At 37.6% G+C, this 14,065-nt stretch overlaps 3 protein-coding genes across 4 annotated transcripts in view; all 3 read right to left on the bottom strand.

Moving 5' to 3' along the window:
- The window catches only part of LOC104783048 (E3 ubiquitin-protein ligase BRE1-like 1), a 13,213-nt gene extending 9,771 nt beyond the window's left edge, over window positions 1-3,442 (bottom strand). The window contains exons 1-10 of one of the 2 annotated variants that reach the window (XM_010508133.2): window positions 2,922-3,442; window positions 2,336-2,497; window positions 2,129-2,207; window positions 1,814-2,041; window positions 1,555-1,716; window positions 1,060-1,253; window positions 898-981; window positions 653-772; window positions 369-555; window positions 120-280 (exon numbers count right to left, since the gene is read on the bottom strand). In XM_010508133.2, the coding sequence (XP_010506435.1) occupies window positions 120-280; window positions 369-555; window positions 653-772; window positions 898-981; window positions 1,060-1,253; window positions 1,555-1,716; window positions 1,814-2,041; window positions 2,129-2,207; window positions 2,336-2,497; window positions 2,922-3,038 (1,494 nt within the window). In that variant the 5' untranslated portion in view covers window positions 3,039-3,442. Of the gene's footprint in view, window positions 1-119; window positions 281-368; window positions 556-652; window positions 773-897; window positions 982-1,059; window positions 1,254-1,554; window positions 1,717-1,813; window positions 2,042-2,128; window positions 2,208-2,335; window positions 2,498-2,921 lie in introns of those variants that run through there. The other variant, XM_019245086.1, reaches the window with a different exon arrangement.
- On the bottom strand, window positions 3,678-7,294 carry LOC104783049. Its single transcript, XM_010508134.2, has 9 exons — window positions 7,114-7,294; window positions 6,497-6,559; window positions 6,143-6,269; window positions 5,727-5,982; window positions 5,453-5,581; window positions 5,296-5,345; window positions 5,106-5,203; window positions 4,730-5,017; window positions 3,678-4,343 (listed from the first exon to the last, which is right to left on the bottom strand). The coding sequence occupies exons 1-9, from the start codon at window positions 7,147-7,149 to the stop codon at window positions 3,870-3,872; spliced, it is 1,521 nt and encodes a 506-aa protein (XP_010506436.1). The 5' UTR covers window positions 7,150-7,294; the 3' UTR covers window positions 3,678-3,869.
- LOC104783050 (probable helicase CHR10) lies at window positions 7,310-12,456 on the bottom strand. Its single transcript, XM_010508135.1, has 17 exons — window positions 12,257-12,456; window positions 12,139-12,146; window positions 11,986-12,064; window positions 11,743-11,894; window positions 11,502-11,633; window positions 10,428-10,608; window positions 10,175-10,310; window positions 9,961-10,078; window positions 9,752-9,841; window positions 9,548-9,655; window positions 9,258-9,458; window positions 9,024-9,149; window positions 8,332-8,954; window positions 8,106-8,251; window positions 7,852-8,016; window positions 7,622-7,736; window positions 7,310-7,524 (listed from the first exon to the last, which is right to left on the bottom strand). The coding sequence occupies exons 1-17, from the start codon at window positions 12,426-12,428 to the stop codon at window positions 7,500-7,502; spliced, it is 2,577 nt and encodes an 858-aa protein (XP_010506437.1). The 5' UTR covers window positions 12,429-12,456; the 3' UTR covers window positions 7,310-7,499.

Here is a 14,065-nt window from a genome sequence, read left to right on the forward strand (position 1 = left end):
TCTCTTGTCTGTTCACCAATTAGGCTTATTAAGTAAGAAAAACATAAACTGTAACAGCATACATCATTCACTGTTCAGCATATTTTTGGGTCAAAACACTGATCAAAATTGTTGCTCACCTTTCTACATAGAACCCCAGAGAGGGACTGGACATCAGCTCGCAGAGAATGAATACCTCCAGCAGTCTCTTTATAATTGTCTAACTGACTTCGCATGGAACTCATCTCTTCTGGGAATGACGAAATTAATGCCTTCATATCTGCAAAGATTTCTTTTCTACCTGACACATGAATCACTTAATCAGACTCCATTTTAACAGGGGCGGGTGTTACACACAGAATTGTAAGTCAAAGTAATCAATTTGTGACCTCGCTCTCTTGTTATATTTCCCAGCCTAGTCTTGATTCGATTTTTTTCATCCAGTTGTTTCTGTATCTCCACATCTAAAGTGGCCATTTTAGAATCAGTAACAGCAGAAGTCCTTCTAGAAACATCAACTAGTTCATTTTTTATATTCATCTCCCTTTCCCTCCAGACTATACTATCTTTTTCAACCTGAAATTTTCGAACGGAGGAAAGTTTCACAACCAAATATACAACATAAATATTATGAAGATAGGTAGAAAAATGAAAATCGTAATCCAGATATAACCTGCAGTTTCTCAAGTAAAGCCATAGACTGGAAAACTGCTGCTTTGGATTTTTCAAGCTGGTCTTTCAAAGAAAGGCAGGCTTGAGAAGATGAGATGCACCTCAAAGACTTTGATTTGTTCTGTTAGAAAACTCTTATATCAGTTTTAGCAATAGGAAGAAGCTACATTCCACAAGTTTTCATACATCAAAACTCTTGCAGAAATAAACTAGTATAAGTAAATACCGCAACTGGATCATACTGACCTGTAAATTACTCATTTTTTCAAGCATTTTTGTCCTCTCCCCATGAAGATCTTTTAGCTCTTGTAGCCTGCCTGAAGCCAGGACCTACAAAATCCAACCTGTTATCAAACCAAAATTCAAAGCATTACCAATGAAAACACAAAACCAGAAAAACAAATATACCGTTAACTCCTTTAGAACTGTTTCCATGTCTTGCAGATCCCTTTGTTTATCCCTTTCCCTATCGCTGGTAGCAAGCTTATTTCCAAGGCTCAGCACTGGGAGAAACGCCCCTGCTGTTGCATCCCTTTCTGCTCTCAATGCTGACAAGTCACCATTACACTGTTGAAGCTCCCCGACCTCATCCTCTAGCTCCCCTTCGAAAAGATAAAAATATATATATATATATATATATATATATATATGTTCATACGTCCCGTTGTCAATTTCAAAGAATTACCAGCTCTTTTAATCTACTAGAATGTATCGAAATATATGAACATGGGTATCCCAAAATGGTATAAAATAAAGATAAGAAACTTAAGTCTCAGAAGGGTTTGTATAATTAGTTCACTATCGAGTACATCTTCTACAAGACCACAACTACATATCTTGTTAACAGCTGGCTCTACCAAGTATTAATGTAAATATTAAAATGAGAAGAGACAAAGTAACTACCTCTAATTCGTTTGAGGTCTACTCTAACTTTAGCATCAGCATCACGATGACTCTGCAATTCTCTAGAAAGTGATCTGAACTTCACAAGCACATCATCAAGATCCACCCTGACACTTTTAATTTCTGTTTCCAATTCATTCAGCGCTAGCTGTCCGCACAAATCTAGAAAAGAAAGCAATTCCATATCAGACCTAGGTTAATACAAATATGTTATAAAGGCCATTGCAAGAGCTGACAATCAATGGCAGTAGATGCATACCTTTATCAAGACCAGTTCTGAGAGCTGAGGGATATAATTCATCCTTCAGACACCTCAAATCATCAGTCACGGCTACTAGGTTATACAAGGTTTGCGTCAACTGGCTTGATGTATTCACTTTATTTTCCTCCATCCCATTCGAGCAGCTATTAGATGAGGAGCTCTCAGTCGCACCAGTTTCGAGTAGTCGGTTAATGAAATCGTCTTTCACGGCCAGAGACGACCCATCTGTGAAACAAATTTAAGTTGTAAGTCATATTTATAAGCTTAGCAGCACTAACAGAACGAATAAGAGGTGGGCAAAGCTGTTCATACCCTCCTTGTTTACGAACCTATGAGCTCCGCTGCTTGAATCACTCACACGAACGGAGCATGATTCCACTGCAGCTGTAAGCTGCTACAAAAGCACTAATTAGATCTCTTCGAAAAAAGACCAGAATAGCAACTGAGTTCTCTTATGTTTTTAGTCTTTTATGGCATGGCGGGTAGGAGGAGAGAAATCTAAAGCAAATTCAATGTTACCTTTTCCCAAGACTTATGGACAGTCTTTAAACTGGAACCGTATGGTAGTTGCTTTTCCTTGACCTGAGAAAGCTTATCTTCAAGAATAGAACACTCGGCCTGCTGAGCCTCTAACTTTTGTGACAGCTTCAGATTCTGGAACTGGAGAACGGCAGTATCAAGCTGTATCAAACGAAAACAAAAACCCTTAAGAGAGAGCCAGAATCTCTATTACAAACCGGCAGCTGTGATAAGTTCAACTGAAATAGCAAAACCGCATATATTGCTTTACAAATCCATAAATTCGTTACAGACTACCAAATTCGAGGCATGGTCTAAGGGGTTGGAAAGTTAAAGAATTGATTAGATCGACAACATATGTATCGAGAAAACTCAGGGTTAATATCTTCAAAGCAATAACGAATCAGACGACAATGAAGTTAAAAAAAAATTCATAAAACAGCAACAACTAGGACAAAGACATTCAATGCTAAAACGGTATATGAATCTGATAGCTGGAAATCTAATTTGATTGGATAAGATAGAGAACAGAGGGACATAGATGTAAAGGGCATGCACAAGGGGAAGGGGGATGAAGAGAAAAGACCTTGTCTTCGGAGGAGGGCCAAAAGAAAGGCTGTTTCTTGACGGCGGCTGCCGCTTCTGTGGGTGATATCGAGCTAAAGTGACGCCTTTTACGGTCCGGCTCACCTGTGCTCGCCATTCAAAAAAAACCCTAGAATCGCCAACAGGATTAAGCTTCTCTCACATCATCATCAGATTGAGTTGAGGAAGCTCGGATATCAAAACAAGTCCAATAAAAAAAACCCCAAAAAAAAAAAATTGGAAACTTTCACCCAATGAGAAAACCCTAAAACGATCTAAGCTACGTGATTGCTTCAACCGAGGTAATTCAATTGCTCCCGCAGCTTCCCCAACCCGGATTTACAACGAAACCCTAATCTCACCGGTCTTCCAATTCGACCACACTCTCTCTAATCCTATCTCAAACACACAGAGACCGTGTTTGATCCTCGTAAGATGATGTCACAAACGGTTAAGTCCCACCCAAAGCACTCTCTCTCGCGAACACACAGCACTCACAGAAAAATAAAACAAGAGTGAGAGAGACAGAAAGAGTTGAAGTTAATTCGAGTCCGATGGCGTAATTTTGTGAACATCTGGAGGGTAATTTCGGAAATAAATTAATATGCCGCTTACAAGATTTAACGCATCGGCCGTCCATATAATCTCGAACCATCCGAGCCGTACGATCTTAGTTCGTTGAGTGAATATTCAAAATTTCCATTGTTATATAACCTCACAATTTTGACCAAAAAAAAAAAAAAAAAAAAAAAAAATNAACCTCACAATGTTTTAACAATTAAATAAACTCATACAAGGTAAAAGAAGAACAATAAAACGTAAGAGATACAAAAGTCTACGGTTTGTATTCGTACGAAAAGAAAATAAAACGAAAAATACAGTACACAAATAAAACAATTTATAGTCAAAAGTAGAAAGAACACAAATCTAGTTAATAGGAGTTCTTTTATCAATCAATCTTCGTCGAGAGTTTACGTTGCTTTTCTCCTTCAACTTGCACAAGCAAAGTCAAGAGAGCTTCACAAACTTGAGCAGCATCAGCTTCTAAAGGTACCTCGTTCAAGGAAGAGTAAACCATCCAGGCATGGTCTAGTTTACGTTTGGGTCTAACCACCACAGAACCAGGAACCTCTGCATCGCAACAAGTCACCAGTCCATCACTCTTTTCACCGTATCTGACTTGAAGCAGCTGAGCGCAAGCAGCCATTGCAGCACCAAGCGGCATTACCACTGGGAGTTTTGCGGCTTGGTTTGTGAGAGGAAGTTCAGCGTGTGCGACGTGTGATAAAGTGGCTAGAACCGCTGGGCTAATGCTAGCTTCTGTGCGGAATGAAACTGTGGGAAGTTCTCGCGGAAGCGGATGATTCTTCAAGAACTCTTTTCTTCTCTCGTAGGTTAAATCTTCCAAAGCTTGAATGTCACCCTTCACATTGTTCCAAGGAATTCATCAGAAAGATCAACAGGAATGTAACAATATAAGTTTATGTGAAATATCCAAATGATATGTACTTTTCAGACAAGTTATTGCAACCGTCACTAATATGTTCACACAAACTTACTTATATACCTTTTGAGTCTATCCGTTAGAAACGGAGTTTTCCATATAAATGTTTTGGTCATAAATACAACCAAAAATAAAATCTCATGGTACTGCTAGTACATGATCTAAGTGCTATTTTTTAGTTTATATCCCTAGTTTCTCACCCCTATTCGGTTCCACCTATAAGGATTTTACCAGGGAATCACAAGAAGCCGATATAATGCAACTGAAATGACTATGTTAGATCGCGAAGAGACTTGTTTGCAAACCTTTATGACTTTGGAGATCAGAATCTCCATCATCTTTCTCAAATTGACATAATCACCTAATTGTCCTTGACGGAGGATATCTGTAGCTATTGGACTTCCACCATATGGACTCTGCGCCAATACCAACCCAGCGACCTTATCTTTTAGTTCAGGCCAATATAGTGATAAAGCAGCAGCTGCATCTATGCCTCCTTTGCTATGCCCAAGAAGTAGAACCCGTTTATTAGATCCCCAACACAGTTCCTCTATGTATTCCTTTATCTCTCTTGCATTTTTCTCAACTGACGACTGATATATAACAATTTTTCCATATATTAGTATGCTATACACCAAACGTAACTGTAATTAAGTTGAATTAGTTATGAATTATGATTACCTCGCTGTGAATCTTCGCAATATGACAGGCCAAACCCATCTTTGAGAATTTTGTTTTCGTATCCACAAAGTATAGAGGTCCATGATTGCTGAAAAGACCTGAAAATTTTTGTTTCCAACAAACTCTGTGAGTCCTACAATATAGAGTAATGTAGTCTAAGTGGCTGGCAGCAATGAATCAGAATTGCTACCTGGAACCAACAAGTAAACTACTGTATTTGGAAGCCTGTGTACACCATGCCTGGAATATAAAAACATATCAACTCATATATTCAGTAAAAACAGGACGTTAAACAGTATCTTAAAATGCCCAAGTACATGAAACATGCAACAACAACCAATCCATACCCGATGTCATCAAGAATTTTATTGAACCTATCAGTTGCATCTTCAACAGGAGGCATCTCAGGGTCACGCTGTAACCATCCTATGTCATCTGCTGAGCCACGGACAGTCCTTCGTGCCCGCTCAATGAGCCTGATTGGAAGAAAATATATCAATCACCCAAAAGCTGAAAACTTGACAAGAAGTAGTGTATAAAGATTAAAGTATTGTTTAAGCTTCACATATTCATAGGTATTAACTTTTTTCATTTCTCTTAGTATGTAGAATTTGTGCATACCCTTGGAACATCGAAACTCCATTTAAGTCAAACCGATTCGTTGTCACAATTGCACTTGTTGCCTGCGGCAGAGAGACTGTAGATTCCCTAGATGGGCTGTTGGCAGCAGATGTAGATGCTTCTGACGAAGTAGAACACCTTTCACCAGGAGAAATGCATACACTTACTGGAGAATTTCCGTCAACTTCTGATGTTGATCGTATCAACTCATGGGGGTGGGAAATGGAATTACACGAATCCTTACCACCATATTCTACTGAAGAAAAACAATGGAAGAACAGAGTCTAAGCAAAAGCCTGAATTATGTCATGGTAACAAAAGAAGATCCTAAAGCAATAAAATATCTATCTGCTAAGCATTTACTTTTCCATAATGGCATGCTGAGTACAATATCAACGGATAGAAAGAAAGAGTACCTGAATAGTCAGAAAAACAGCTGCCCAAGTAAGACGTTGCTTGGGTTATATACGAAGCAGCTTCATTGAGAGCTGGTAAAGAATTAAACACTTGTGGTGCAACCGCATTGTCCCCGGTTCCACCACCCTGTCCTCGGAAAAATTACTGATATTAGAATAGCAGTCTCATGCATAAAAAAACAAACATTACTAATATCCTCATCTGAATCAACTTAATTGTTTCTGTCAATATAAAAAAACCTTATTACAAAAAAAACGTAAAGTAGACCCCAAAACAAGAATCCCATTAAGATGAGCATAAAGCAAGTATAGGTCCTATAAGTATAAAGGAAGTCATCAGGGCTCAACACTTACAACTAGAGGCGTGGCAGATTCTCCGTCTCTGGATTGACCAGCTTCTCCCATTCTGATCAATTTCTAACAATATAAACAAACACATAATCAAATAAAAGCAACAAATATGTTCCTGCCAATGAAAGGATTCGACAAAAATTGAAGAAGAATTACAAAGAAGTAAGCCTCTGAGGCTCTGATTGCTTTTCCAAACAAACAATTTCAAAATTAAATTTCCTAAACTTCGAAATCAGCCCTACATGTTTCTCTATAAACGAAAAGCAACAAAAACCAAGCAGCGAATTAAACCTGATTAAACGAAGATAAGATATAAAATACCAGATTTAGACGAAATCATCAAAGGACTAAGAACACGTGAAAAAAAATTGAAATCCAGCGGGAAGAGTCTCGATTCCGGTTAAGAAAACGGGACGCAACCGTAGAAAATTGAGAAACATGCAAGTGGAAACACAAATAGCTCTATGTATGGACGCCAAACCCTAAATTTTTACATCGGTTACAAATAAACAACGAATTTGATGACCGGATCCAAAAAAATCGCCGACGAGTTTGCGAAGAACAGAATCAGGAAGAAGAATCAAGTAATTTATCAGAATTGAGGAAGCATGGAAAGGTACCTGGAGCTTTAGGAATGTGGGATCAAAACGAAACATACGAACAACGACGACGACGAGCAACCTTCAACGATTCGGATCATCTCCTAAGCCGCGGGGAAAAGAAACCTGTCGAACAAATAATAAAAACGCGATTTCAATTTCAACGACCAACGTGGAACCAGGGGCAGTGTGGACGCGACAGGTGTACATTGGCTCAGAGATCAAGATGAATATAAGATTAAGATATTCTAATATAGTTATTACATATGGGCTGATTTAATGGGCCCAATCATAGGCCTTACAATATCAAACCGACATCGTATTACATGCACAACAAAAGCGAGTAATGTACAGTGTCAAACTCAAAGACTCCCAACCAAACAGAGTGTATTCCACGAGATCAAACATCAGGGAGATCGACGGTAATAGTACCTGCAAGAAAAGTAACAAAAGTGGTGGAGATGAGTTTGCTTTGGAGTTTGGAATAATCAAGAGAATGGCCAAAGAAAGATAAACGAGTAAAACTTACACGAATATTTTGACGGCGAAGATGGAGGAGTATTTGCGAAGAAGACGCTCAACAGTGTACCATTGAGATCGTTCTGATCCGTCTTGGTAACCAATACGTGGCATGTGGAGTGAAGCTTTTTGAGAGAGAACATTGCCATAATGAAAACAACAAACGTCAAGCTCTTTGTGAACACTTTTGTTTATAATTCCAAGTATGAAACTTTGAAGAAAGCAATGAAAGTTTTATACCCGATTTCTGAGAAGCAGAAAATGAAGCTTTGCCTAAGCAACGTTCAAGGTCTGGAATTGAAATGCTACCACGTGGGACTTTACGCTTCGGGTTGTAAGATTGTGTAACTGCCAGTGCCACCCAAAGAGGTTTACTATCTTCTGTGCTTTGCTGGTCATCATTGTCTGCGCAACACAAAAATAGATGAGAACTCGTTTATCGTTTATCTTATTAGAAAATCCAAAAGGAAGATAGAAGTAAAAAAGTTGCAGACCGTTAATGGTTATGAGATGCAGGTCTCCAAGATGAAGGTCTTTAAATTCAGATGCTCGATGGTACGCATCAGGTACCGTATTAGAAAGTTTTGACAGAGCATCAAACATTCCTCCACGTCCCCAATTTCCAGAATCATCAACACAGCTGCCATAAATCAAGTTTTGGACGTTTTAGAGCTACTTGAGATTTGGTAGTTTAGTGAAACAATTAAATAAAAGTTTTACCTGAAAATGATTGCTGGCTCGTGAGAGACAGTTGATGGATTTGTACAGTCTCCATAAACAAAGTGAACAGATCCTGCATCTGAGCTAGAGTCGACATCAGGGAATATCGGTTCTTCCACAGACAAAGACCGATAACCGTGTGCTTCCCAATTGGCTAACTTCTTCTCTTCTGCCTTTTTCCTTGCAGCCTCAACTCTCAGATGTCTTTCCTCAGATAAATTCTTTCTATCTCCCAACTCCAGAATTTTTTCATCCTTGCTTGATCGTGAGGCTTCTTTCAATTTCTCAACCCATGAAAGGTAAGAAGCTTCATCAAGCTCGGAATCCAGATTTGCAGATGACGAACTTCCTCGCAAAGTGTCACTCGTATTAATTTCAAACTTTCTTGCTTCCTTATCTGGTTCAACGTTTTGACGTATTGCAACAACTTTCTCAGCAAGAGAACTTATTTCTAACATTTTAAGGTTATCAGATTCTTCACTATGAACCTCCCCAGGATCAAACCTTTGTAAACCAAACACTAGAGACCGCAAATCACCACGAACTTCTTCTTTCTCTTCCATAGTATCTCCCACAACATTATGACTAAGCTGCAACTTTCTCTCTGCCCTCCTCAAAATAACCTGAAACATGCGCATTTAGATATGATATTACTTTTAGATGACTTTGTGATTGGAAACACTACGGCAGACCTCTTCCACAGTATGTTCAGTAACGAGGTTTATAGACAGCACATGACTGATTTGTCCAATCCGATGAGCTCGTTGCAAAGCTTGCTTATCCACCTGCGGATTCCAATCTTGTTCATAAAATATAACCTGCATATTAAAAAAAAAAACATTAGAATAAGCACTGGAAACAAATCATACTTAACTTTCCATTTTCGCAAGAAATAATCAGGAAACCAATAGCCAGAGATAACGAACAGTATCAGCAGCAACAAGATTCAAACCGACTCCCCCTGCTCTTGTTGAGATCATAAAAACAAAGGCATTACTTGCATCAGCTTCAGAATCTGATCCTCTTTCTGTTTTCGTGCTGAAACTCTTTATCGCAGCAAAACGTTCTTCAGCCCGTACTGATCCATCAAGGCGCTCATAAGAATATCTACGAAGTTCCATAAAATCCTGCATTTTGGTACAAGCTACATTGTCAATGTACTCTATGTTGCACCAACAAAAGAGCTTTATAAAGCTTTATAACGAAAGTACGAAACCTGTAAAATATCGAGTGTAGAAGTCATCTGGGAGAATAGGAGGACACGATGTCCAATATTATGGAGCCTCTTGAGAAGTTGATCCAAGACTAAAAGCTTACCACTCGCCTGTCAGTACTTAATTGTTAATGAACAAAACTTTTATTCAACGGAAACATCTAGGAATAGGAGGACTGTTTGGCTAGTAGTTAACATCTTGGATACCTGAACAAGGTGTTCGCCCTCTTGAAAAGGTTCCGGTTCAATACCTGGAAATAAGTAAGGGTGGCTACATGTTTTTCTTAGCTGTATCACCTGCTCAACAAAACAGATTGGGAAATAAATACAAATCGCATATCTTTCACAAATACATAGCAAAAACATTTTATGAAATAAATTGATCCGCGTGATATAGACATAAGAAACTAACTTACAATATTTTGCAAAGACGTGTGATTGGTTCCTCCAGAAGACAGTGCGAGAAGACCTGGAAGCTCTTTCCTCAATATGGAAGTATATATCTTCTTTTGAAGACTGACGAGTGGAACCATTCTATCACAAAAATACAGAACAAATAGATAATCATACCATATAGATACTTTTACTGGAGACAGAAGAGAATTAGCTAAATAAGGTCAAAAAATTTACACAGTCAGCTCCGTGAGAGGAGGCAACACCAGATTTCCAGACTCAATGAGCAGAGATTTTGTACGCCTTAGCATAAAGGCACTTAAGATGAACTTCAAACTCTTATATGTTTCCTTGTCATTTGATACATCAAGACCTGATTTAACACAGAGGGTATGCACATGTTAGTTGATACTTTGTACATCTTCAGAAATGAATCTCAAGACAAAAATGTCAAACTGCGTAGGACACTATACGGCTTCTGCGAGCGAACCTGATAAAAGTTCCCCAGGCTCTTTGAATGCGAAAAGGAACTGATCCGGTGTCCCAAAAACTAGTGGCATGCAAAAATGCATCAGAGCCCAAAGTTCGGTAAGATTGTTCTGAATAGGTGTGCCAGTAATCAAGAGACGTCGTGGAATGAGAAAATTGTCAAGTAAGACATTGTAAAGAACCTGTGACATAGCCAATTTTTATCTTAGATGATTTCCCAGGATCAAATGTGCATACAACCTAAATACTAACCAAACAGGTTTTTAACTATAGAAGCCTATAGACTATAGAGGGTGTCTAATCTATCATGGTACAATAAAAGCATATGATATCGAGCAACTAATTATCTATCATTCAGTGCACAAGTCAATGGATTGTGTAGTTAGGCATACGCTGTTGGGATTCTTGAGTCTTTGAGCTTCGTCAATTATAGCATACTGCCAAGGAATTTGAGAAAGAAAGTCCTGATCCACCAGTGCTATGTCATATGTTGTCAGCAACACATCAAACGGTAACAAATGTCCCTGAAAACATGAAAAAATAAGGATATAAACAATACACACAACTTCCAAACCCAAAAGAACAACATTTTTGTCTATCACATAACTATTTCAATAACTCGGTTCAAAACTCACCTTAGAGCTCTTCTTGACATGATCATACATTGACTTACGCATATCCCGACGAGAATCCTTATCACCAACATATCTAAGAAGTTCAAGATTTGGAGTGAACCTATTTATCTCTGATACCCAACCATCCGTTACGCTTAAGGGACATAGCACCACTGCCAAAAAAATCAACCCATATGACATCAGAATTTGTATACTAACCAGAGAAACTAGGAAAAAACTGACAAGCAGATCTCAGTGACTCACGAAATGGCCCAGGCAAGTCTTGATNGGATCAAATGTGCATACAACCTAAATACTAACCAAACAGGTTTTTAACTATAGAAGCCTATAGACTATAGAGGGTGTCTAATCTATCATGGTACAATAAAAGCATATGATATCGAGCAACTAATTATCTATCATTCAGTGCACAAGTCAATGGATTGTGTAGTTAGGCATACGCTGTTGGGATTCTTGAGTCTTTGAGCTTCGTCAATTATAGCATACTGCCAAGGAATTTGAGAAAGAAAGTCCTGATCCACCAGTGCTATGTCATATGTTGTCAGCAACACATCAAACGGTAACAAATGTCCCTGAAAACATGAAAAAAATAAGGATATAAACAATANCAACTTCCAAACCCAAAAGAACAACATTTTTGTCTATCACATAACTATTTCAATAACTCGGTTCAAAACTCACCTTAGAGCTCTTCTTGACATGATCATACATTGACTTACGCATATCCCGACGGGAATCCTTATCACCAACATATCTAAGAAGTTCAAGATTTGGAGTGAACCTATTTATCTCTGATACCCAACCATCCGTTACGCTTAAGGGACATAGCACCACTGCCAAAAAAATCAACCCATATGACATCAGAATTTGTATACTAACCAGAGAAACTAGGAAAAAACTGACAAGCAGATCTCAGTGACTCACGAAATGGCCCAGGCAAGTCTTGATGAAACTTCAAATAACTCAGGAAAGAAATTGCCTGAAGAGTCTTTCCCAATCCCATCTGTTTCAGTCCTTTGATTAGACTAAACACATATCAATTAGAACAATACAACATTTCAAAAACGATGGCAGTACCTCGTCTCCTGCAATTAGAATCAAAAACGTTCGATTACTTTGATTTTTCCACTTTCTTAGTCGAATTATCCTAAACTTTGCCCACAAAGAAGGATCTGTAATGGATTGGAAGACCTACCGAGAACGACATTGACGCCAAGTAGATATTTCCCTATAAGCCAAGAGACACCTTCGACTTGGTGAGGCTTTAGAGTCGCCGTGACCCCAAATTCTCTACAATCCGGAGGTGACTGCGCCTCCTTCTCGAGTATAGTTTTCGCCGCCGCTTCGAGTCGCCGTTCGTACTTCATCGGCCAAGGAAGGGACTTTTGGCGGTGAACTCTCTCTTTTGACATTTTTTCTTTATCATAGGCGGACCGGGACCGGTTTAACCGGGAATTGACTAAGAGATTGAATTTAGATCTCAGACGACGTCGTTTTTATTTTACAATGATACATGTATGTCTCCAAACCATGTTAAGTATGTGATGGATAAGTGGATAACACTAACCTTATTATCAATGGAAATAAGTTAAATTAAATTGTGGGGTTATGATTGACCGAAAATTTTGTTGAATTTAAACAACCGGCATGTATATTTTATTTGCTTAAAAGAATTCACAACTATCACTCATTTCATAATTGGACCTAATTTGTACAAACGTTAAGTTATCCATATATCAGATATGAATAAGCAAATGGTGAGATGATGGACGTAAATTTGTGAGCCGTCGTTGATTTTTCGTAATGAAAATGCAAATTTCATATCCACATTATTGTATATATGTAGATATATATATCGTTGTTACAAAATTTATATGTTTAATTAATTAAGTTTGCAAATTGAATATGTTACTTTATGCTAAATCATCTCTTATTTATAAATATGAGTTAAATAATATTTATATCTTATACAATTATCAAGCACAAAGCAATCTCTATCATGTGGTGATTTCTATTTGTATAATTGTATATCAAACGCAAACTCAACACAACATCCAAGCTTGAGTCTTTTGGCGCCTATCTTTTGAACCTTTGGATAGATTAACCATAGTTTGGATATTGAGTTTGCGTTTGATAGCGCTCAGATACTTCAAGCTATGGTTTTCTGGTGTCTATCTTTTGAACCTTTAGATATATTAACTATTGCTTGAAATATATGAGCGTTTGAAGAATTTGAATTAAAGTTTTTCACATATGAGTTTATGTGATCAATATGATACATTAATTAACCACATGCGTCTAATGTATTATTATATATGGACAAACATTTTTTTAACTTAAAGACAAATATATTTTTATATGTTAAATAAATTTTTATTCGATTTAAAAAAATAAACAAATAAAATGACATCATAGTGATATGTATATTGGTTGATAATTCATCATATGAAGTCCAGTCTATACTATTTACGTTTGCTTACAACGACTTTAATCACATATATTCATTATCAACAATTAAATCTTAATAAATAATTTTGGTTGTTTCCAAATGTTTCAGAAAATTAGTTTGATATTTTATATGGAATTCTCTAGTTATTAGATTAAACTTTAAAATACAGTTGTACTTTTAGTGTTAGTGTTCCTCTTATATATAAAACTTATACAACATGCATTATGCATTTGGTGAACTAGCAATCGTATTGGAGAACTTTTAACCAAACAAAACAAAACAAAACAAACAAACAAAAATAAAATAAAAAAATCATATGGGGAAATACTAAGATAAATTCTATGAAAGCCCAATTGGGGAAATAATCGCCAAAGGCTTCAAAAATACAGACAAGTGTGTGTGTGAGTGAATGTGGTGACGTCAACAGATTCGGCATCGACGGCCTCAAAATGATGAGAAGAGACACATAGGACCTACGTCAATCACCTTTGATTCCATCGTTGGCAATATGGGGTCAGAACATTTAATCAAACTTATAATCATCATAACTCTCTT

Source organism: Camelina sativa, chromosome 4 (assembly GCF_000633955.1).
Source record: "Camelina sativa cultivar DH55 chromosome 4, Cs, whole genome shotgun sequence".
NCBI lineage: Eukaryota > Viridiplantae > Streptophyta > Magnoliopsida > Brassicales > Brassicaceae > Camelina > Camelina sativa.

Excerpts from the sequence above, each read along its gene's own strand:
- LOC104783049 (XM_010508134.2), bottom strand. The coding sequence starts at position 7,149 with ATGTTTCGTTTTGATCCCACATTCCTAAAGCTCCAG. Across the intron at positions 5,582-5,726 it reads GGAGTTTCGATGTTCCAAGG|GCTCATTGAGCGGGCACGAA; the intron begins GTATGCACAAAT and ends TCTTCCAATCAG. Across the intron at positions 5,018-5,105 it reads TTGCGAAGATTCACAGCGAG|TCGTCAGTTGAGAAAAATGC; the intron begins GTAATCATAATT and ends GTTATATATCAG.
- LOC104783050 (XM_010508135.1), bottom strand. The coding sequence starts at position 12,428 with ATGAAGTACGAACGGCGACTCGAAGCGGCGGCGAAAACTATACTCGAG. Across the intron at positions 10,609-11,501 it reads GACTCAAGAATCCCAACAGC|GTTCTTTACAATGTCTTACT; the intron begins GTATGCCTAACT and ends GCTATGTCACAG. Across the intron at positions 8,017-8,105 it reads GCATCTCATAACCATTAACG|ACAATGATGACCAGCAAAGC; the intron begins GTCTGCAACTTT and ends TGTGTTGCGCAG.